The 24,547-nt window shown below is 37.4% G+C and overlaps 2 protein-coding genes and 1 non-coding gene across 4 annotated transcripts in view; all 3 read right to left on the bottom strand.

The window, feature by feature from the left end:
- utrn (utrophin) overlaps positions 1-9,778 on the bottom strand; it is a 281,528-nt gene extending 271,750 nt beyond the window's left edge. For both annotated transcript variants that reach the window (XM_034699118.1, XM_034699119.1), the window contains exons 1-2: positions 9,245-9,778; positions 5,321-5,449 (exon numbers count right to left, since the gene is read on the bottom strand). In XM_034699118.1, the coding sequence (XP_034555009.1) occupies positions 5,321-5,393 (73 nt within the window). In that variant the 5' untranslated portion in view covers positions 5,394-5,449; positions 9,245-9,778. The remainder of the gene's footprint in view (positions 1-5,320; positions 5,450-9,244) is intronic.
- Positions 9,779-15,722: 5,944 nt separating this feature from the next.
- On the bottom strand, positions 15,723-15,805 carry trnal-uaa. Its single transcript has one exon. It is a non-coding gene; the product is annotated as a tRNA-Leu (tRNA).
- Positions 15,806-20,735: 4,930 nt separating this feature from the next.
- LOC117824520 (syntaxin-11-like) lies at positions 20,736-24,094 on the bottom strand. The gene is made up of 2 exons (XM_034700037.1): positions 23,897-24,094; positions 20,736-22,031 (listed from the first exon to the last, which is right to left on the bottom strand). The coding sequence occupies exon 2, from the start codon at positions 22,024-22,026 to the stop codon at positions 21,130-21,132; it is 897 nt and encodes a 298-aa protein (XP_034555928.1). The 5' UTR covers positions 22,027-22,031; positions 23,897-24,094; the 3' UTR covers positions 20,736-21,129.
- Positions 24,095-24,547: the final 453 nt, after the last annotated feature.

The following is a 24,547-nucleotide window of genomic DNA, read 5'->3' as shown; positions in this document are numbered from 1 at the left end:
ACAGCGGAGACGCTCAGCTGACGGCTGCGGCTGTGCGTCAGGTATCCACGTGCGCTTTTTAAGGGAGGATCAATACAAAACTGCTGCCAACAACAACACAGACACAAAGGTTGACAACTTTAAACAGGACATTACCCACCTTTGGATACGAAGGCAACAGAAAGGTGGGAAATTCTGGTACGCTACGTTTACAGACCAGCAACATCAGAGCCGTCTGGGCTTTTCTCCAGCGGGACTGATTATGATCCGGTTGCGCTCCTGGCTGACACCTGATCGAATACACATGTTTATTTTTCTCAATAAGAACGAGTAGACAGAAAACTGGACACTGTGAGTCTGAAGTACTTTTCTGTTAGTATTATGAGCCTTCACTTTATAAGATTATGTCCGCGTAGAATATTTTAATGAGCCTGATCGTTGATAATCAGCGTGTCAAACGTGTACCCGTATTCAATCCCATCAGTTGTATGCATTTTGTTGCTGTAGAAAATACAATTTAGGGGGAAAACAACCTATTTGGCATTGTTTTTGACGTAAGAATAATAATGTTTTTTCTTATCAATTAATCGATAATTGATCGTTAACATTTCCAAAAATCGATCACGGAAAATACTTAAAATGTACATCCCTATTACAGACTACTGCTTAAATTCAAATTTAACTTAAAACATGAGCCCAACATGTGTGTAGCAGCCCATTATTTTATCTGTTAATTAAATCAGCGGATATTGGCATGTTGGCCGATGTCCGATAGTTCATTTTTAAGCCAATATCGTCCGATACCGCTAACGTGCCGATAATATCGTGCATCTTTATATGATACATCACAAATCGAAATGAAAGGAGACAACGTGAAACGACATGATACAAAATGAAACGAGACAAGACAAAACAAAAAGACACGAAACAAGACAACGCAATACGACACGAAAAGAAACAAGAATGGACGAGACCAAGCGATATGACACGATGCGACACAAAACTACATTATACAATATGATACAACACGAAACAACACGACATATTACAATTTGATACAACACAGCATAACAAGACAGGATACAATACAACACAACATAACAAGACAGGATACAATACAACACGACACAATATGACATGACACGATTCAATACTAAACGATACAACGCCTAACAGTATGGTACGGTTCAATATGACATGCTTCATTACAATACCTAGTTTTTTTTTCATTTTAGGAAAATCTCATTGTACATTAAAAACATAAAATCTGAAAAGTTTATTCTTTCTTCTCAATCCAACAGAAGGATCTGTATTTCTGTTTATCACAGTCCCACTTCCAATATCTGACGTCCACTGTTCACTCATACTGAGCCCAGAGAAATGACATTTCCCTAAACCTTTAAAACAAAAACTGAGAATCTGAGAACTGAAAATCAATACAGTATCACAATGCAAACTCAACCCCTGGTTTCAACATAGTTTCTGTTTGTGGGGCAATGACTGAAAAACACTGGAATGCTGATTTCGAGTGAGCAGTATTTGGCAGATAAATCTAAGTCACATGTTTTAGCGTTCAAACTTCTCAACGTGGGGAGAATGTTTCTCTTCTTTCAAATGGTTTGACCCTGCCATCCCCTTTCCTCTCCTCCTTATTGGACATGCTGTAACTCTCTCTCTCTGGTCCACTGCAGGCTTACATAACAAGCTAACACACTGGAAAACATGATCAACCACCCCCCTATTCAACCCCCCGAAGAGGCATGAGTGTGCATATGTCTGTGAACCGGACAGTCTGTCTGGCTGGGTGATCGCCATCATCGGGGGCACAGCAAAAACACATACACAGACACACAGACAGACACACACACACCCCTGCCTCATCACACACTGTGTTAAGGATATGAATGTGGTTTATAAATGGGGCACACACACCAGCTGAAATAACCAAACAGAAGCCTCAAAATAACAGTGTGTGCTTACAATCAGGACGAGGAGCGCTCTGTCAATCAGTAACAGACAGAGAGAGAGATCTCTGCAACCATTTTAGCATGCCTCTATGGCACCAAGAATAATCATATCAACAAGTGTGCTAATGTTTCAAATCTCAGCTGTATAAACATCCTTCCACCTGCCCCATACACACAAAATCACCTGTTTGTCAATCACTTCTCAAAGCCCATGTTTGAGCCTCATGTGGGCTGCTGAACTCTTATTTTCTCACCAGGAAACTTCCTGTCTCACTTTCTGCTGACACCAGACACCACAGCAGACAGGTATGTTCGCCTGTCACGGGATGCAGGTTAATGATCTTCCGTGTAGTTAGTAAAGGGTTTAAGGTAGCACCTTAAAATGCTTAGATTTTTTAAAGCCATAATGAGTGTGATGACAGGGAGAAAAGCGTGTACAGGAGTGGTTTTTGGGTGAGGTTGGAGCGGTGCGTATTACACGTGTCCTGGAGAAAAACTGAATATTCCTGTCTTAAAGTGTGCAGCTGCTTTCCCCTGGTTTGACCTGGAGTCAAATCTTCTCAGAACTATAAAATAAAAGATTTAAAGTGAGCCATATTTCTGCCCACAGACAAAACACATTCCACAAAAATCATCCAGAAAGTGAGGAAAAGACTGGAGCTGCAGGTTACCTTGACACAACTGTTGTTGTTTTAGTGTGCAGCTACGCTCTGTGCTAAAGTTCCCTCTCCTTGCCGTAAAAGAAAACATAACTTTCAGGGTTGCTAGGGAAACCTGAATCTTTATAAGAAAAGTGCTGTGGTCTGAACACACCAGCGTTGTAAATTACAAACTTCATCGGCACAGTGGAATTCCTGGCACAGAGTCTGCCAGCATTGTGAGGCTGGGCAAGTGCTGGAAGCTGGCAGAGGGACTGGAGAGGATGAATAAATCTAGACACTTTACCTATCATTACCTTCTTATACATATCAGAGGGAGAGGCAGTGAGGGCTGAGAGTTGGACGGGTGAAGGGAATGTCAAACTCGTGAAAAAACTTGCCAAAACTTTTTATGTCAACAAACATAAACCTTGATGTAATAAACTATCAGCACTGCATTACAGCTTCCCAGTGTGTCCCACACATGGATGATAACCCAACTTAGTATGATGTTATCCATAAAAGAACACCCTCTTTGGGATACCAGTTTGGGCTAGTGGTTCAGCCATGTGCCCCATATACAGAGGCTACAGCCTTCAACTTGGCACCCCAGGTTTACTTTCAACCTAGGGCTGGGCGATAATTCAATAACAATAATTATCATGATATAATTTTTCTCAATATAAATATAACAAATGTTCGATAAAATTCGATATAGATATACCTGTTTTACACCCCCCAACCACTAGAAAGGGATGCGTTAATAAGGCTTTAACACTAGTTGCCACCCAACAATAGACAGAAGAAGAAGACAGCATTGAACAGCCAATCATGTCGCAGGGTAAGAGGTAGGCGGGGCTTAAAGACCTTCGAAGCGGAATATACACACAGCTGAAACGGACCAAAAATGTGCCTTTAAATTTAAATGAAATAATGATTTGATATTTATCGTGATAATTATTGATATCGACTGATATGAAATAGTTTTCCATGATAACATAAATTTCAATATCGCCCAGCTCTATTTCAACCTGCAGTTTCCAGCTCTACCCGCTGTCCAAATAAAAGCGTAAAAAGCCCAAAAATATAACCTCAACAAAAAAACATACATGACATCATACAACACAATATAATACGAGACAATACGAGACAACACGATACAATAATACAACACAGTTCATTAGATATGACAGGTCACGATATGACACCATATGACACGACAACACAATATGATACCATACGCAACAACAGGATACAATCATAGACTGTATAAAATATGGACGTAGTATCCCATCTGTTTCTGAAGAGCTATTTTGAGGCCAATCTACGGCGGCAGCCATATTGGAAATGCGGAACTCAACCAGGCGTAGTGTGACGTAAAGAGGCGGAGTTTGAGCCTCTTAATCAACAGCTATGTGTTCCCGTCCAGGAGTCAAGTCAGTCATGTCCTTATTTGGGAAAAAAACTTGGAATCTTAATATCTTCTGAACCGGCGCGTTAGAAAAAGGTTTGCATCTGATAACCTGCAGCACATGGTACATGCTCTGCAGGTAATCACAGAGAAAGATTCTTAATTACGTCTCTCCTGTTGATGCATTTATTGAAGCACAACGTCGAAGCACGATATTCTGAACTCTCAGGTTTCAGATTGTTTGGACCTAGTTCTCATGTGGTCACCTGTTGCGATAGCGTGACATTGAGCGAAATGTAAAAACGTGAGCTGTGTTGCATTATTTGAGCATCTTTATAAAGTATGCTAATGATTTTCTAAAGATCATACACAAAGAAAAAGAGAAACAGAAGGAGGCGGGGCAGGACACAACGCTGTGTGCATAGGAAGCGGAAAGCTATCACTGCAGTCTGTGTGTGTGTGTTTTGAAGAAGGAATAACGGAACTGAGAAGAATAAGTTGAGCAAATTAAAGTTATTTGTGTACACTTTTAGCACAATGAGTATGTAAACAAAGCTGATGGAATGGATGCAATAACATGATTTAAATAGGGTGTTGTATGTAGACACTTTCATGAGAATGCATTGATGTCTACATCCAAAAATAGACAGAGAGAGCTCATATCAGTTACCAAAGTCATGATTCGTTTTATCATCTAACAAAACACATACAGTGAAATAAAGCTTTCAAGGTAATAAAACAAAGTCCAGTGAGTTCATAAGACGAGTTCTGTTAAGATTTAAGCCACGCTTGTTGACTGTCTCTCATGTCTTATTATGTGTCCCTCAATCTCAAACATTCACACACCAACACGTGTGAAGCAAACACGTGATCAACACCACTTAAGGATAAACCCTTTTCAAAAAGCAGGCAATCATGGAAGCACAACAGCAGGCAGCTCTCTCTCTCTCTCCGAGGGCAGCGTCTACCCAAGATTAACCTATGGAATGATCCACAGAGAAAGGGATCACAGGGTGCGGCTCTCTAAACCCATCCCTGCATTCTTGTCTTCCCTCTCCGCTTCTGCCATTGGTCACCTCCTCTGACTTTCTCTTTCTTCCCAGTGAACGTGTTACAATCAACCATCAACCATCCCCTGCTCTCTTTGTGGTTTTGCTGCTTGTGTGTCTTTTTTCCTCTGCCTCCATGGGAACTGCAGGTAAACCATGAACAACAGTGTTTCCTTTGCAACAAAACATCCTCACTATGCAGCTTTGAGCATCAAGCACCAAACACAGCCTTGAGATAACAGTCACAAGAATGGTCTGAAAGGGTGACAAACATACCAGATCGCCACTTGATGATGTCGTTAAACTCCTCGTTGGCTCCTCCCTCTGCGGTGTCACCTTTGGATGCCATGGTAGCCAATAAATTCAATCCTTTTTAAGCTGGAATTCAGGGACTCAGTAACACACCTGTAAATGACAAGAGAACACACATTAAACACTTATTCTTTACTTACACTTTGAAGCAGCTTTAAGAAGTGGAAATTAGAAATGTGGAGAGTCACACTGAAGATGTGAGGGCACACATCTTCAGTGTGCTGAAGAGCTGCTTGAGACTTCATATCTATAGGTGCATTTCAACCAAGAGTTCCGGGGTCTTTTAGCTCCCAGAACTACTTTCCCTGGAACTAAAAGGTTCCTGTGCCCCCATTGTTGTCTGCGTTTCGACCGCGAGCTGAAGTCCCGGGTAGATTGTGCAAATCAGGCCAGTGACGTATGGAGAAAAAAAATTTGATTAAATAATATTTTGAAATCTTAATAAAAAAAACTAAACTAGTATGCATTCACAGGAGCTCCCTCTGTGTTTCAACAACTGTGTAAACTCCGCAAACACCGTTACGTTCAACCGAAAGTACCAGGACCTTTGAAAAGTACTACCCCCCCCGGGCACTGGTGGCCTAGCGATCTAAGCTCCCCACATACAGAGGCTACATTCCTCGTCGTAGGGGTCGCCGGTTCGATTCCCGACCGGTCGACCATTTCCTGCATGTCCTCCCCAACTCTCTACTCCCCAAAGGCAAAAAGCCCAAAAATATAACTTAAAAAGAAAAGAAAAGTACTACCCCCCAAGCAGGGGCCTTTCAGGGGGGAGATTATCTACCCCTGAACTAAATTTAGACCCTGATTCCTCCGGTCGAAATGCACATAGTTCAGGGGTAAAGTCCCTAGTTCCAGGGTAGAGTTCCTGCGGTCGAAAAACGCCTTATGATCTTTCAACAGTGATAGAGAGGGAACACACTGATTTCACACCAGTGTGGCAATGGCCTGACAATCTTAAAGCTGCTGTTGGTAGGAATGGTGTCAAAGACGTTACTTTTTTTCTGCTGGGTTTGGAGAAAAGGTCATAATGCCCATCAGTACTCATCGGTAAGTGAAGTAATTTGAGACCATCGCGAAATCTCTGTGTTTTCCAATGCCTTTGTATCAAGCAATGTTATTATTCCCCTCATTCCCGTTATGACGGACCAAACATAGCTAATCTCCAATCCTCCATCCTGATTGGTCAAGTGGCGGCCCCACTACGTCACCCCTGATTAGCTGGGAGGCCACTACTTCCTCATAGAACGCGTACAACCATAGAAATACAAAGAGTAGACGCCACATCGACTGCTACTACCTAATGGCGCTGACGAGCCGTGGGGCCGCCATCTTGGTCCGGTCACCCGCTCCACTCAGTGTAATCTGTTTGGCAGGCGCAAATAAGTGTCAGCGCATTTAATCAATCATAACTCGCTGAATACTAAACTGAATTTCATGCGGGGGGGGGGGGTCTGCAAACGTCATACTTGTAGGTATGATACAGGACACATGGTTCGGCGTATTTTAATATTCATAGTGGGCTTAACAGTAATAGAATATTCTGATATGTGATATATGTGATGTATGATAGGTATTTTGTCGCACAGTGCTCTGGCATCTTGAAGTCTCTCTCCGAACTGATGTTTATATCACGACTACCAACAGCAGCTTTATTTCTTTATTTTTACGTTTTTCTAATAGAAAGTAGTAAGAAATTCTCCTCTCCTCTGAAAGATTTATTGGTTTATTGGTTTACTGGTTTATTAATTTTTTAGGTGTACTATGGGATAGCAAAGCAGCAGGTCAGGTAAGTTCATTGAGTCATTAAGTCAAAGTTTCAGTCAAAGGTCAACTAAATATAATAATATAAACATAACCACAACACAGAGGAGCTCACCCTGGACAACGATTTCCTGTGAGAGATAAGAGTTTCCTCTGGAGGGGAGATATAAGTGTATTATTTTTTTATAGCTTTTTATTGTGTCATCAAGCACTGATAACTGGAAATGTCACTGTGTGTTGACACTCTTCTTGTAGCTTTGAGTTCTTTAGTATAAGGGTAATACTCAGTGAATGTGGTCTGTTTTAATTCAGGGTATCTTTTCCATCAGGTCTCGACCCCTCTCACTCCTAAAATTAGCTGCCTTTTACCATGAAAGGAGTTTATGTGCTGTTTTATCAGAGCACTGCATGGTGAGTTATAGTTCTTAAGGGGTGATGCAAGATCCAAAAATAACATCTGTAAACTCTGTTTTACTGGTTGCCTTACAATTTCAGTTCCTCTATGTGTGTTAGAGGAAGGGAATCAATGAGCTAATGGGAGCTGTGTATTTCAAGTGTAGTTCATTCCTGTGTTGTGGATGTGAAATAATACAAAGTTATAATGATACTGCTGCAGAACATGTATGTGTACTGTGGCCTTGTCACAGCTAATGTGTTATCTGTTGGGTATGACTGAAGTATTTCAAGCTGACTGACTCTTCATCAAGCAGGAAAGTCTGGTTAATGCACACCAGGAGCCTGCTGAAGGCATGTTAACAGACTACAGAGGTACACTACCAGTCACAAGTTTGGACACACCTTCTCATTCAATGGTTTTTATGTATTTTAATTATTTTCAACATTGTAGATTAATACTGAAGACATCAAAACTATGAAATAATCTGGTTTTGCCATAATATGTATTACAACAGTAGTCAAATAGGGCTATCCATTGTGTGCTAACCCTACCTCTGAACAACACAACTGATGGTCTCAAACACGTTAAGAAGGCAAGTCATTCTACAAATGAACTCTTAACGAGGCTCATGTTAATTAGAAACTATTCCAGGAGACCACTTCATAAAGCAGACTGAGAGAATACCAAGAGTGTGCAAAGCTGTCATGAAGGAAAAAGGGGGCTACTTTACAGAATCTAAAATATAAAACATATTCTGGTTTATTTAACATTTTTTTGTGAATTAGATAATTCCATATAATGTTCTTTCATAGTTTTGATGTCTTCAGTATTAATCTACAGTGTTTGAAATAATTAAAATAAATACAAACCCTTGAATGAGAAGGTGTTTCCAAGCTTTTGACTGGTAGTGTATGTGTAACTTTTTAATGTGTAACTAAGACAAACAGTATGTAATGAAATTAGATAAATACAAAATAAATAGAAATACATGATACATAAATGAAATAGAAAACATTTAGCTGAAAAAATATTTAAAATAACAAAATAAATGAAGAAAAAAATATAAATAAATCAGAAATAAAAAAATTGTGTACATAGCTGCCAATTATGTAGTGTACTCTGGGGTGCTGTTCATCAAGTGTTCAGGAAGTATAAAGAAGTACTCGGGTTTTGTTTATATTCATGATTTTATCATATTTTTATGTGGTTGCTATTTGATTATAATGTATATGTTTTTTTGTGTGTGTCTCCGATACATTATTTTTGAATTTATTTATTTTAATGTATTTTTACAATATGAGAATTCATGGTACAGCATTACTCTTCTAAGCTTTTATTACCATTTATTTTATACCAAGAGTGTGCAAAGCTGTCATGAAGGAAAAAGGGGGCTACTTTACAGAATATAAAATATAAAATATATTCTGGTTTATTTAACACTTTTTTGTGAATTAGATAATTCCATATAATGTTCTTTCATAGTTTTGATTTCTTCAGTATTAATCTACAGTGTTTCAAATAATTAAAATAGTTACAAACTCTTGAATGAGAAGGTGTTTCCAAACTTTTGACTGGTAGTGTAGTTTGACACCTTTTTAAAAAAAAAACATTTTAACTTTTAAAGGTTGAATTACACCATATGTCTAACTTTGATTCTCACAATAGTAGTTGTATACCACTCATACAATGAAGGTTTGCGAGGTTTTTCATGGATCCAAATCACTCACCTCTGCTGTCACCGAGGAGTCAGGAGACGTGCTCCCTCAAAACAAGTCCGAAGCGTGCAGCGTGTGTATGCAAATAAGAGGAAAACGACTTCAAAAGTTTGAAAAAGAAAAGTACATCCAAATGATTTACGGCATTTTCTTCGCAGCACGATCCACTTTTCTTAACTAACACGCTAACTACAGAGAGCCGTGCTCCTGCGCATCCAGACTCCACAACGTGCCAAAAAACTTTAAATTAAGGGTTTAATTCTCCACAAGGCAAAAAACAAGTCCAGTAGTCCCCAAAGCAAACAGCAGCCTGTCTCCCTCGGAAACGGAGAGATGGTTGTTACATTTCACGGGTGAAGACCGCGGTGCTGTGGACTCAGGTCCTACAACTTTGTTCCTGTTGCTTTACTTCACTCTTTCTCCCTGCTGCTGCTCACACCGACATCAAGCTGGCCTCAGTTAATCTGCAAGAGTTTAGACCTTCAAAATAAAAGCGTCCAAAGACAGAGCCACTTGTGAACACTATGAGGATTTAAGGAGCTGACAGAGACATTGAGACTTTTAAATGTAAACTAAAATTTATTCAGTCTGGCTTTTATGTAGGGTTTAACAATTGTATTACTTACCCTTTACTGTAATATTGATTTAAATGTTGTTTTATTATTTTAGTAATTTTAACTGGGGTTTTTTTGTGATCACATTTTTTTGTAATTTCTGCAGTTACATACAAACATAGATTAACAAGGGACATACAGAATAAAAAACAAAACAAACAGACAAAAAATAAAATTGAAAAGGGAAACACAACAAAATAAAACAACAGACTCCAGAAGAAGAAGGGAGAAAATTCATATGTTGTGGTAATGTGGTGTAACTTTAACTGCTATCTATTCCCTTTTTAATTAATTTTATTTATTCATTCATTTATTTATTTTATTTATCTACTCAGTTTTATTGATATATATTTTTAGCCTTAGTTTTATTCACAACTCGTATTCTTACCCTTTTTAAATCTATTTATTTTATTATTTGTATTCTTAATTTTGATGCTTTAACTTATTTTAATTACACATATTTTATTGTTGGTGTGCATTAGTCTCTATTTTAGTCTCCAATTTATTTTACGTTGTTTCAATTTTAATTTTTATTATTGTTTTTATTATTCTTATTTTTATTTTCCCCTAATATATCTTGCCATTGTTCTATTTCTGCTTCTTTCTTGTTTTTCAATCACTGTAAAGCACTTTGGGTTGAATTTGATTTGTATGAAAGTTGCTATATAAATAAAGATTGATTGATTGTTGATTGATTGATTGATTGATTGATTGATTGATTGATTCATTCATTCATTCATTCATTCATTCATTCATTCATTCATTCATTGACCTGATTGAAATGACAGTACCTTAATAATATATATTCTTTGTTTGTAAGTTCCCAACGTGGAAAAGTCAATCGACTGAGTTATGTGTTGGCAAAACATAAACATTAACACCCATCTTATGTATAACCCTTGTAAAAATACGTGCTTCTTGTTGCGTGACTTTTGGGTAAATTATCATCCCTGATGTTGACGTTTTCCCCTGATACTCGCCTCACTCCAAATGAGTCAACATCATGGGATCTAGTCCATCGATGTCATGTCCAGCTTTTATTTTGTAAGTAGTCACCGGAAGTAGAGTGTTTACTCCTGGAAGCTTGACGCTGGTTTCGAGCTTTTTCCCTCTGGCTATAAAAGTTTTCCTGACGCTGAGATGGAAACATGGCGCGGTCGGCGTCACGTGACGTAACACCAGTGAAACCAGTGATTCCCACTGGGGAAAAGAGCCTAACAAGAATAGTGTGGAATAATATCTGGAAACTTTATAGAGTCAAAGGTGTGAGAAACTGTTCCATTTTAAGGCACCATAAATTCACTCCTTATACAAAGCCATATGATAAAGGAATTTCAACTATTGTAATAAGAGGATAGTATGTTTCTTACTCTGTACTCTGATTAAAAAACTTTTATAGACACAGAAACTGTCACACTGTTAAAGATACAGAGGTATGGTCATTACTTTGTCAATAAAGCATCAAAATATGCCTTAAACAGTGTTTTATTATTCATCATCAGATTACATCAGATTAAAACATCCATGATAACACTACAATTACAAAGTAAGCGGCCAAAGTAGCTTTAATGAGGACTATTTTTAATATATCGTTCGTTAACATAGAGAGGTATGAAATACAATTACTCAAGCATAAGTATTTTAAATATGAAAGGTACGGTTCTTTGTACACTTACTCCATTCCACCATTTACTTTTTTTTTTCATTGAGGCCCCTTTCCAATAATAAACACACCACACTTGGAGAGCACAAGAGAAGTACAGTAAGTAAGCCAATAATTATATACACCATAGATTGTAAAGGGTTTCATTCTAGTTTTTTTTTCCAATAAACCAGTCCTCTTTACTTTGGTAGTGATAAAAGCTTAGAAGAGTAATACTGTACCATGAATTCTCATATAAAAAAAAGACATTAAAATAAATAAATTCAAAAATAATGTACTGGAGACACACACACAAAATAAACTTTATATTGGAATAGCAATCACATAAAAAATATGATGAAATTATGAATATGAAAAAAACCGAGTACTTCTTTATACTTCATGAACACTTGATGCACAGAACCCCAGGGTACACTACATAATTGGCAGCTATGTATACAATTTTTTTTATTTCTAATGTTTTCTTTTTCAATTTTCAATGTATGTATTTAATTTCATTACATACTGTTTTTCTTAGCCCTTGTTTGATTTTCTTTGTTTTTTCTTGCTAATGCTTAAAAAGTTACACATACACTACCAGTCAAAAGTGTGAAAACACCTTCTCATTCAAGGGTTTGTATTTATTTTAATTATTTGAAACACTGTAGATTAATACTGTAAACATCAAAACTATGAGAGAACATATATGGAATTATTTAATTCACAATTTTTTTTAAATAAACCAGAATATGTTTTATATTTTAGATTCTGTAAAGTAGCCCCCTTTTTCCTTCATGACAGCTTTGCACCCCCTTGGTATTCTCTCAGTCTGCTTCATGAAGTGGTCTCCTGGAATAGTTTCTAATTAACATGAGCCTTGTCAAGAGTTCAATTGTAGAATGACTTGTCTTCTTAATGTGTTTGAAACCATCAGTTGTGTTGTTCAAAGGTAGGGTTAGTACCATGGATAGCCATATTTGACTACTGTTGTAATCCATATTATGGCAAAACCAGATTATTTCATAGTTTTGATGTCTTCAGTATTAATCTACAATGTTGAAAATAATTAAAATAAATAAAAACCATTGAATGAGAAGGTGTGTCCAAACTTGTACAATGTAAAAATCTAAAATGAAAAGTATGATAAAAATTGGAGGCAGTAAACATTAAAAATTAACATCAATACCCACATCAATAACAAAACAATTCCTTACCATGAAGCTTTACTCAAACATATATGTCAGGTTTTGTTTTATCCAAAGCATAGTTAAGTTTAGACGTGAAAAGCAACAAATTTTCCAGGACCTATGGAGCTGAATTATAGATGAAGGCCCATTGGAAGAAGTCTTTGAGGCGCTGAGGATGCAGAGATATTGATCATCATTGTAAGCCGTCATCTTTCTCCCTCCCTCTTCTCAGCTGTCAGACCTCTTTAGTGGATGTAGCTCAAAGAAGAAGCTCAGTTTCAAAAATGAGTCCTCTCTTAGGTTCTCCAACACCTGTCAAGTGGTAGCATATTTATTTGTGAAGATAGAGCGAGCAAGACAGTATGTAGGAATTCCCACCTGTTATTCACTCACATGTACACACATACAGAACAAGGATTCATTTTATATCAAGGCTGCAATAGGATACTTTCTGCTACACTTAGTTACAACAATTTGTTTACATTCATACTGTTTTTGAATTCTACTTTAGAGGAGTTGCTGCTATTTTCTGTGAAGGTTCTCCTGTGGCAGAGGCAGATAAATGGGCAAACATGAGTCCAAGGCATCGCCCTTGCAGTGAAATTATAGGGGCGAAAGTGTTTGGGCTCTCAGTGGGCCTGTGCTGGATGTGAGCCAAGAGACTATAATCATGTCCTACAGTGCCCTCTTGTGCCTAAAAAGTGTTGATACTCCTACAAGGTGGACCTCTTTACTTGTTGAAGTTTAATGTGTAAAACGACTGGAATTTGCGCATTAATTTCACTACAGCTCAACTGGTTCTTCTTTGACTCATTTGAGATTTGAGTTCAGATTAATTAGTGGTATCATTATCAGATATGTTATGTGTCGATAAAGGACTTGTGGACTAGTTTAGATAAATAGCTTTACTATCCTGTATGATAACTGCTGTCTTTAATTTCTTCTGCGTTTAATTGCGAGATTATCCAGCATTATTTCACTAATGATACGTGTCAATGTTTGATTGGTCAATTGATTACTTAATTATTAAAAGGAAAAACTCCCCTCCAAAGAAATAGTACTGTGCCCTGTGTAGCTTTTTTTTAATAACTTCATATAATTTATAATTTTAATGTCACTTTATGTATTCTTTATATTCTATTGTTGTATATGTATTATTATATCATATATTATTTATACTTTTCAATCTGTAAAGCACTTTGGATTGCATTTAATTTGTATGAAAGGTGCTCTATAAAGAAAGCTTGATTGATCACTTATAACTTAGATGGTGAGTGTTCGGACCACAAGGAAAAGTTTCTGTATTTCAATCTGTGGTGTAAAACTGTGGAACAGACTCAACCTGGAGCTACAACAATGTCAGAACATAATCCAGTTCAGGAAGTGGTATAAAGAAGTAATTTTCATGAGGTACAAGGAGGAAGACAAGTGTTGAGAATCATGAGGAGTATGCTTTTGATTGTAGGGGTAAGTATGAAGATTTGTTTTGTGGGAATGCATTCGTATAATGCCAGAAAATAGTGAATAAAGGGGAAGGATTAGATAAGTTTTTGCACATGTAAAGTAAAATGTTTCAGGGTTTGCTAATGGAACTGATTGATTTTAGTTTTTTTGTATAACTCTTTCTACTTTTTTACTGACTACTGAAAGACAAAACAGGACACATTTATCAAGACCTCTGGTGTTCACTCCTCTCCAGCCTTGGGGAAGGTTTCTGGATATAGATATGTTGGTATATAGATACGAATTGGTCTGTGGACTTATAGTGCTACTGTATGTTGCTGTCTTTGTCTTGTCAAATGTTGTTGTGAAGGTCTATACATGTGCTGCCTCACTTTAGAAAAAATAAGGAAAGAAGGAAAAATGTTTGTATTAAAGGGGCAGTAGATGCAGTTCTTCTTGAAAAAGGACTAAGAAATATTCAAAAATTAAAAAACCCGTATGTTGATGAAATCATTGCTGTTGTTGCAGTGAGGTATCATTTAAGTTGTGAATGAACAATGTCTGGTATTTTTATTTTCTATCAGCTTACTTTTATTTAGAGAGTAAAATTTTTCAGTGCTTTCTAATGGAACTGATTGATTTTGGGTTTTTTTGTATAACTATTTCTTCTTTTTTACTTGTATGTTTTTTTTTCTATTTTCCTTTTGCATTTTCGAAATAAAGACATCACATCAAAATCAAATCAAATCACTAACTTATATTACAGTATTTCTCAATTGCTAAAACACTAAACCCTATTATCTGAACCAAATTCTTAGCGGCCTGAACCCATGTACTGAATCAGTCATTCTTTTGGCAAAACCATAAGCACTTTTCACCTTTTAAACACAACTTGCAAACACATTCTCGCTCACTAAAACACATTTTGCACTGTTGTAGAGTGCGTGTAAGAGCTGGTCGAAGAGGAAGACAAGAGCAAAATCGAGAAAGACAAAGCAGTAACTTCTGATGAAATCTGAGCTACTGTGATAGACGATGTTCTTCTCATCTATATTTGTTGTCACTTTATTTTTACTGTATACATGTGCAATTCAAGAGGATTTTTTCTTCTTTTTTTTTGCAAAATTCAATTAGCCTACTGTGAACAATAAACATTTTTCTACAGCTTCATGTCCTGAGCATTGTGTTTTCAGTTTTTTGATGTAGTGTGTATTGACTGCTCAGTATTGTTTTAAGTTTAATTGACTTGGGGTATGATCTGACTACATTGTTTAGTTTTGCAGGAAGAGTCAGAGGTTTGGTTAATGTAGTTTGAAATTTGGGTTTTATGCTTATAGTGTTGAGAAAAGCGTGGTGGATGTCGAGAAATGTGTTTCAGCAATTAAGAAATACTGGAATTACCTATGCACTGTATGATCAAACTTATTGTGTTACATCCAATTCAAAATGAACCTCTTCTTGCTTCACTGTTCCTCCTGCACTGTAACATGACTTGCAATGATTGTCCTCTGCTATTTCTTTACCAACATCCCTTCATGTGTGAAGTCGTGATATATAAACTTTGATGCTATCAATACAGACCATGAAGCTTTATCAAAAGAGTTTACCAGGAGTGGGGTTCGAACCCACGCGGACATATGTCCATTGGATCTTAAGTCCAACGCCTTAACCACTCGGCCATCCTGGTATACATAGCGCCTCCTGCCATATGACCACATGAAAATATACATGGTAATATGTCTTAAAGTTGAATTAACAGATAATCTCAGAGCCGAAAACACACATAATTGTTACAAACGACCAAAATGACGAACAAAGCCTTGTCAGCTGAACTGTGGCGGATACGCAGCAGTGTTAGTAGCTAGCAGCTAACTTGTGGAGCTACAGAGTGGAGCGCACATGCTACAGTCATGCTCGTTGGCAGAACCGTACAGCGTTTTAAACACACTAAAGCCGCTACTCATTTCGTTTAGAACTTAATAAGAAACACAAGACTGGAGAAAGTCGGATGCTGGTTCGAGTGAACACCTACAAAATTAGCTTAGCGTTACGACTACCAATTTAGCTATCTAGCGCTAACTAACTCAGCACGTCAGCTAGTAACGATAGCATGTTCTACTTATAGCACAAGAGTGGGTTTGGCAATCTGCACAACACGATTACTACGCTGTCTCTTTTTTTATCATGCACTAAGTGTTATACTATAAGTATCAGTACTTATGACAGAATGATATCGAGAAAAGAAATGAGCAAATAACAGAAAACTAGACCTCTAGGGTTATTTAAGGATTCACGCAGAAGTTGCCTAATTCGGAAAGAGACTCCGAGACGGCGACTCCGGAGTGTTCGTGCGCTCCGCTGGTCTAATGGGGGCACAAAACATCATTTCCCCCCTTTTCAACCTCTGCTTTTAATTTTCTTCATCAGCAAAACGTTCATTTTTATATATTTGTGAATAACACACCCAGTATAATAATTCTTGGGAAACTTTTCTTTATTATAAGACACATTTCATATATTTAGCAATAATTAAGTTCCACCGATGCTTTATTATCATACAAGAGGGCAGATATTTTCAAGGATTTCTTTTGAGATTTAATGTGAATGAAGTCAAAATGAAACTTCGAAACCGACTCGGAAACTCATCCCAGTTTCACATGGGGCTTGTTTGTATGGAAGCCCTGAGCAGACAAGCATCCAAACATTTTATTTTCTCGATTCACCTGTAGGCCCAATAACAATTCATTTCTGGTTGTTTTCTCAAGAGAATGCAACTTATTTGTCTCCCTATCTTCAGATAATAACAGCAGTTCTTCTGTGCTATATCCAGATAATAAAGCTCAGTTCCCATAATGACGAAGGAAATCAAGAAAACAAACAACTGGTTGGTAACTTTGGTGGGTCAGACTATAACATGTCATTCTATTATTGTTTACTAATGAGGTAAGGTAAGTCTATATATACGAAGAAGAGTGGAATGCAATGCCTCAGGAGACAATAAGTCGACTCGTGAAGAGCATGAGATGTCATTGTCAAGCTATAATTGATGCTCAAGGACACATGACATGTTATTGAGACACTTTTTTTTGTTGTGTTATACCCACCACTGCTGTTAGCTTTTGTTTGAAAAAAATATTTGAGATGAAGAAATTACCATTGCATGCTTCACTATCATTGTAGCATGAACTTCTTACATTTTCCATAAATTTCACCCGAAAGTCTATTATCCCTAACTTTTTGTGAGTAGTGCATTCATATATATATTACACAGTTTCCTCTTTAATCTTGAGTTATAAAAAATAAAAAATGTCATAAAAAATCCTAATATCAGCTTGATAAAGCTTAAACACAAATTACATAAACACATAACACTCTACTTATCAAATAAAATCAATATACATAGAAACTATATGCTGTTTAACTTATAATCTCATCAAAGAAAATAATTCAGCCACACAAACAACTTTAACACATACCTCATTGGCCGAATGGCTGAAAGGGAGTCAAAATGAAACTCTGGCGTCCCAGGTGTTTAACTCGCAGCAGCTTCCTCCTATCTGACATCAACCTTGCTGTATGGCAAGCATCAGGTGCATCTTGCTAAGCCACGCCCCCTTTCTCATGTTCTGGAAGCATCGACTAGATAATCTAGAAGCTTCACTCTGTTCTGAATTCTTTCACTTTCTTTTTTTTTTTTTTAGGATTTGTATTTTATTTGAGTTGGTTTTTTTTACAATAACAATTACACATATAAACACACATACACACAAGACCGACATCCAAATACAACCAAACAGTTTGGGTACAGCAACACACAGAGAAATACACATGGCCTTGTAGGATGATAGGCAGAAAGAAGTATCATTCCTGTGTTTGTACATTCTGGCACGTTTGGATGCACACAACAACCAAACAGCAACAACAAAACAACAAAAACAAAACAAAACAAAAAATACGGAAAAAACAAAGAAACAAACAAATTAAAAAAATTAAAAAATAAAAATAAAAATAAAAATAAAAAAACAACAACAAAAAAACAAAAACAAAACTACAACCAACAAAAACAGACACAGAGGCATTACTAAAACAACACTAAAATAATTAAACAGAAAACAAACAAACATGTAATTGTAGTTCAGTTTGAATTAGAGTACTATGCAGCCACAGAGTCTCGGAATAACAGTTTTTAATGTCAGCCTTACCATCTGGAACCCGATGGCACCACAATCAGCACCTATCTATGAAGTCATGGTAGCATCCCCACTTCTGGTAATACTGCTCTACCCTGTTTGTCAACCTGAAGGACAGTCTTTCTAGAGCCGCTAGGTTCCCCAACTGGATAACCCACAGAGCTGGTGCAGGGGCAGCGGGGGCTTTCCAATTTATGACCAGCAGTTTTCTCCCTAACATGAGAGCAGTTTGGACCCATTCAGCTTTAGATGGAGTTACATTTTCCAGTACAGTGGGATCACCTAAGACGTATAAACCTGGAGTAAAAGGGATGTCCTGGCCAATAATTATTTTAATATAATCATGAATAGTGGACCAGAATTCCTGGGCCTTTGAGCAACCCCATAGCATATGAATTAAGTCTCCATCTTTTTCAGAACACCTCCAGCACGCCGCATCCTCCCATAGCCCAGCCCTATGTAACCTGGATGGGGTCCAATAGACTCGATGCAATAACTTAAATTGGATTAATCTTGTCTTCAGTTCTCTTGACATTTTTTTGAAATTTCTAATTACGAGACTCCAGTTCTCTTCTGAGATGTCAATGTGAAGATCTTCTTCCCACCTCGTTCTAAGGGATGACAGATCACTCTCAGAGTTCTGAAGCAACATAGAATAATAAGCCGCTGCCTCGTGGCCCATTCCAAAAAATTTTAGTATTCTATGCCAGAAGTCAACTTTAGGGGGAGCTAAGGAGGTCGAGCTAAAGGTTTTAATCAGCAGATGTCTTAGCTGTAGATAACACCAAAACTGATTTTGTGGGATATCATATTGTTGTTTAATATTTTCAAATGATCTCAGTGTTCCTTTATCATAGAGGTCGCCAAGCACCCTGATCCCTTTTTGATACCACAGTGCCCAAAAGAAGGGTACCTTGTCTATAAGAAGCTAAGGATTTAACCAAATTCCAGCATGAGAATGGAGATAGGGGTTAACATTCAGACTCTGTGCGACCAATTCTTTCACTTTCTATTCAAGGACAAATTCCAAATAACTTATATACGAAACAGTAAATATTTGAACCTTAATTTATTCTAGTTTCAACTTAGATTATTATATAAATTGAAATGTATTAAATCAATGAACTTAAATGACTGGCAGCTACAAACACCTTTGACGAAAGAATCTTAAAGATCTAGCTGATCTCTCTCTTTTCCTTGTAGTTCATTCAGCTGTGTGGTGTCACATTTGGCTTGTATACACTCAAATATTGTACTTCTTGTGCCACCCATGCTGTCTTCCATTAAGACTTTAATCCTACAGAAGAAGATTAGCTTTGTCATCATAGTGTCACCACATTATGATTAAGTGACTTGTGGTGAATTGTGACATTAATGATATGCTGTACTTCTGATCTCAACGGCTGTAACTCCTTCAAATGGATCTCACAAGTAGCCAATAACTGCAATTCGTCAACCATCCCCAACTGATAACCTCAACTCACATGACTCCAATTCTTATATATAAAGAGTCAAGTAAATTGAGCCATCAGGTAAAATGAGCCATTTAAGGTTTGAGCCTCACTCCACAACTGCTGAGGAGAACTGTGAGGTAAATGGCCTGGCAGACAAATTTTACTTGAAAATTATAAGGTTGATATACCACAAAAAAAACAGATATACAGCTTTAAAAAAAATAGGCATAATGCATGTTGTGATAGCCTTCATTACATATAATGCCACATTTTTGCTTAGCTAAATTATTTTTTCATGAAAATCTTTTTTTTATTGGTGGTTCAATTTAACTTAATGTACTGAGTTAAATTAAGCCATGCATTTCAGCTAAAATGAGCCACCTTCAGAGTTAATTTTAGCAAATATTTTGACGATTCCTCTTATAAAACAGTATTAATATATGATTATGTTACAGCATATATTGCAGGCTTCTTTACATTTCCCTTCTATTTATCCCTCCTGAATTTCCCTTCTGGGATTAATAAAGTACATTCCATTCTATTCTATGTTATTTAGGTCCAGTGTGTGTGTGTGTGTGTGTGTGTGTGTGTGTGTGTGTGTGTGTGTGTGTGTGTGTGTGTGTGTGTGTGTGTGTGTCTGTGTGTGTGTTAGACATTAGACTTTTATATTGTGTTTAGTGTTACAATAAAAGTTAATATGATTCTCTGACCCTGTTTTGCACTGAACACTGATCATCTAAAAAATGTGGGACAGCTGATGTTTCAAAAGCTGTAAGACCTAAACAATTATACTTTATTACATCAACTCAATACAGCAATATCAAAAACAGTTATTAACTATAAAAACACAAATCAGTGGCATATATTGCTTTTTCTTAGTTTCCTAAGCAAATAACCAAAAGTGGCTCAATTTAGCTGATGTACTTGTTATCCCCGTAACCCAACCTACATATATTTTGCCAAAGACAACAGATTTTTATTAACTCCATTTATTTTGCATGTCAGTGAACTGCTTCACAATTTCAGATTAAATAAACAAATCATTCTCTTTAACATACAAACATATCTTATATACTCAAACAACATACATTTGGATTGACTGTAATCAAGATGACAGGATCAGCCAATTCACTCTGATATTTAAACAGCTGGTAACCCAACACCTTGAAAAACTCTAAGCTACACACACTGACAGAAGGAATAGTGTGCTAGTCAGAGAGAAAACAGTTTCTGTTACACCCGAGCTCATGGATGTATCTGTGAAGTGTATCAATAATCAACTTTGTTTTAAAAATGATCTGCTCAGTTCTGCATACATTTATTTTGATTTTCTCATCATCTGTTGTGTTGTAAAATGTAAAAATGGACTAAAATATTTTGTTATGTCTCCAACAGGGTAAACAAGGGCAACACTGTAGAAAAGGATTTCTCCTCTTGCACTCCAGAGCCCTCTTGATGTGCACATTGACCTTTTCTGTGTATTCTTCAGTTGTAAACACATGAGACTCAATGTTATTGATCATGGACCCCTGCTCCTCCACCAACACAGCCATGTCAAGGAACAAGTCATGGACCTCTTTCATCCTGACCTCCAGCTCCACCAGCTCCTTGTGCCTCCCCTTGATCTCACACATCGCCCAGCGGGACGTGCGTGTACCTTGTGACTGCAGACTCTGGGACAGCTCAGCCCATCCTTCTCCACCTTTGTCCACCATCACATCTAGCTGCTCATCACTGATATCTTTTCCCAATATGGAGGCCTGTCTCTGGATCCTACCCCGACACATCCTCCTCTGCATCTCCTCTGCGTCGTTGTAATCACTCATGGCAGCATGGAAGGCCTGGGTAAGGGTGTTGTACTGAACTCGTGCAATTCGACTGACTGCAGAGTGGGGATCATTCTCTGCAAGCTGGGCACTCTCTTTACCCAGGGCCTGAAGGCGGAAGTACAGAGCCTCCCCATGCTGCTGGATCCCCCTGGCGATGGAGTCACTGTCCTTTTTGAGAAGGGTAAGGCGCATAGAGGTGCCAAAGCGTTCGTTGTTTATACGCAATCGCTCCACCTGTAACTTCAGCAAGGAGATCTCCTTACGAATAAAATTGGCCTCTTCTAGGATTTTGTCAAGAGGTAAGCAGTTCTCAAACAAGACTGCCTCTTGAGACAGTGTCACCTTGTCCACATCATACTCGGGTCCATAAAACTCTGGCTCAAAGTCCTCCTGCTCCTCACTGATGGTCTGCAGCCTCTCCAGCATGTCCCGCATTCTGCCTGAGGGTGAAAACAAGATGGTTACGATGATGATTACAAATTTAGTGAGGTTTCTGATGACTTCTCTGCTGACACTGTGAGCTGTACCTTGTATGGCTTTCCAAAGATGCTCGTTTGAGCTGTATTTCTTGCCATTACAGTAAATTATCTTCTTTATTACAAGTTCTCAGTCGGGTTGAGATTGGGTAAGCAGGTAGCCCAGTTCATGAGGCGTTCCTCTTTTGTATTTTCCTCCATGGAGGAAAAGACATTCAGCTAAAGTGAAAAAGATGCTAGTGTTCATGCATGAGCACAATGCACCGTCACATGCCTCACATTATTCCCAGGACAGGATGGTATCTCAAGGCTTTAAAGAGGATCGCCTGCCTGCTCACCTGATCTCAACCCAACTGAGAACTTGTGGTCAATACTGAAGAAGATAATTTACAGTAATGGCAGGAAATACAGCTCAAACGAGCATCTTTGGAAAGCCATACAAGGTACAGCTCACAGAGTCAGCAGAGAAGTCATCAGAAACTAAATCAGTTTACCAGTGACCTCTGACCCTCACTTTAAGAAAGGAGGTTAAATTGGAGATTTGAGAAACACTTTAGATTTGAAATGTTTCAAAGACATTAACAGTTTTATTTTGTATACAAATGTAAAGAAAACGGTTGTTTTTGTTGAAGTTTGAATACAGTTGTAGTAAATATAATTATTTTCAATCAATAGAACATTTAAAATGGTGCCTAGCTTTTAATTTTTACAAGTTATATGCTCTTATCACCAACTTGCATAATAATTTGGCACGGCCATTTCTGCAGATTCTGCATTTATTTAAAAATACAGCCGGAAAGCATCATTTTAACCACACAGTTGAATAAATATATTCACTATCTAACTTCTTGACAAATTTGAAAACGACTGTTGATTTAGTTTTTAAAATATTCACAAAAATGCAACTTGCATAATAATTTGGCAAGCTCTTTTCTGCAGATTCTGCATTTGTTTAAAAATATTATCTTGCAATTTGGATGTACTGTCGCATTTTGCAAACCTGTAACACAAAAGTGTGATGTCAGAGGAGACTGCTGTATTGTAAATGCAGTTATGTGTCCTCAGTCTTGAGAAAATATGCAATTAAAGCCTTCAAGAGCACCAAATATGTCTAGTTTGTATTTTAAAGTCAGTATAACGTTGAATCTAAATGTTGGATTACAGCATAGCAAGCCCCATTCATAGGGATGAAATACAATACTCCCTGTTAAAATAAAAGTGTCTATTCAACAGATGCTGCCATGATGCAGTATGTACAGGTATTTCTTTAATGTATCCAGTAAAACATACATAACCAATTCAAAAATGTTTGTTCAAAAGTCATTGTTATACAACTACAGACACACAATGACCAGTCACTTCTCTGGTTTTCACAGTCACAGCTCAAAGGCTCATAGGAATGTTTAAAACAAGGAACAAGGAAGACTTTATATTTTTTTCCAGAAACAGTCATTTCATTTCATATTTGGATTTTGGCAAAATAAGTATGTGTAGCACTATTTATTTTCCATCTTTGTACTTCTCAGGTAATTAATTTGTCAATGAAGTGTTGGTGTCTGCATAAATCTCTGCTTTTTGTTTTCTCTTTCAGAGTATTCACAAAAAACAAACAAACTTCCTCATACCATACTAATGAAATCCATAGAGAAAATATCCAATGTATGACAAAACATTTAAATGTAATATTCTTTAAGGAAATTAAATAGTTTCCATCATTCCAAGCTACTTTGGCAGAGTAGCTTTAATTGAATGTAATTAATGAACCACTTGTCTCCAGCTGCCTCTGCTACACCTGCAAAGACTAATGACAAACATTCTAAGTGTCTTACCTCTCGTGACTGATCCCCAAAGCAATGATCTGAAGGTACTTAATTCTCTTCAATTTGTCACTGCCGGATTTATGTGGTCCAAGGCAGTTTGGAAACACATCTTTTACTGTGAAGAAAGAAGTTCTATGTGCTATGTTCAGAGTGTGAGACTGCCACCCCTTCATGTGACATAATACTTCCTGGAGGGGAGGTGTTCTGTTTTTTCTTTTTGCCACTGGAAACATTAGACTGGATCAATCAAGTGAGGAAAAATTCCTGCTGAAGGATGCAAGGACATTTAAATATTTGGGAGTCAACCACTGGATTGTTGCAGCTCAAGTCATAGCTTTATGAACTTAAATTATGAATGAATTTGATAATGTTGAATGCAAAAACCTACATGTTGATAGGTCTGTATTTTCATGTGCTGATGTAAGTTCAATGAAAAAAACTCAGACTTCGCTTGATCTTGATAAACTCTTGTTTTATATATGATACCACAAACAGGGCAGACAGATCTGAAGTCATAAAACAGCAGTAAAAGTAACAGATTAGTGTACACGACAAAAATAAGCCTTTATGAAGTACAGACTGTTAATGAAAACAGGGGCGTGTTTAGAGGGTTGGCCCAGAGTGGCGCTGCCCCCCTTGAAATCTGATTGGCCACCCCCA

Source organism: Notolabrus celidotus, chromosome 13, assembly GCF_009762535.1.
Source record: "Notolabrus celidotus isolate fNotCel1 chromosome 13, fNotCel1.pri, whole genome shotgun sequence".
Lineage (NCBI taxonomy): Eukaryota > Metazoa > Chordata > Actinopteri > Labriformes > Labridae > Notolabrus > Notolabrus celidotus.
This window is presented reverse-complemented; position numbering and strand designations above follow the sequence as displayed.

What these genes read in the sequence shown, in the direction of transcription:
- LOC117824520 (XM_034700037.1), bottom strand. Translation starts at nt 22,026, where the DNA reads ATGCGGGACATGCTGGAGAGGCTGCAGACCATCAGTGAGGAGCAGGAG.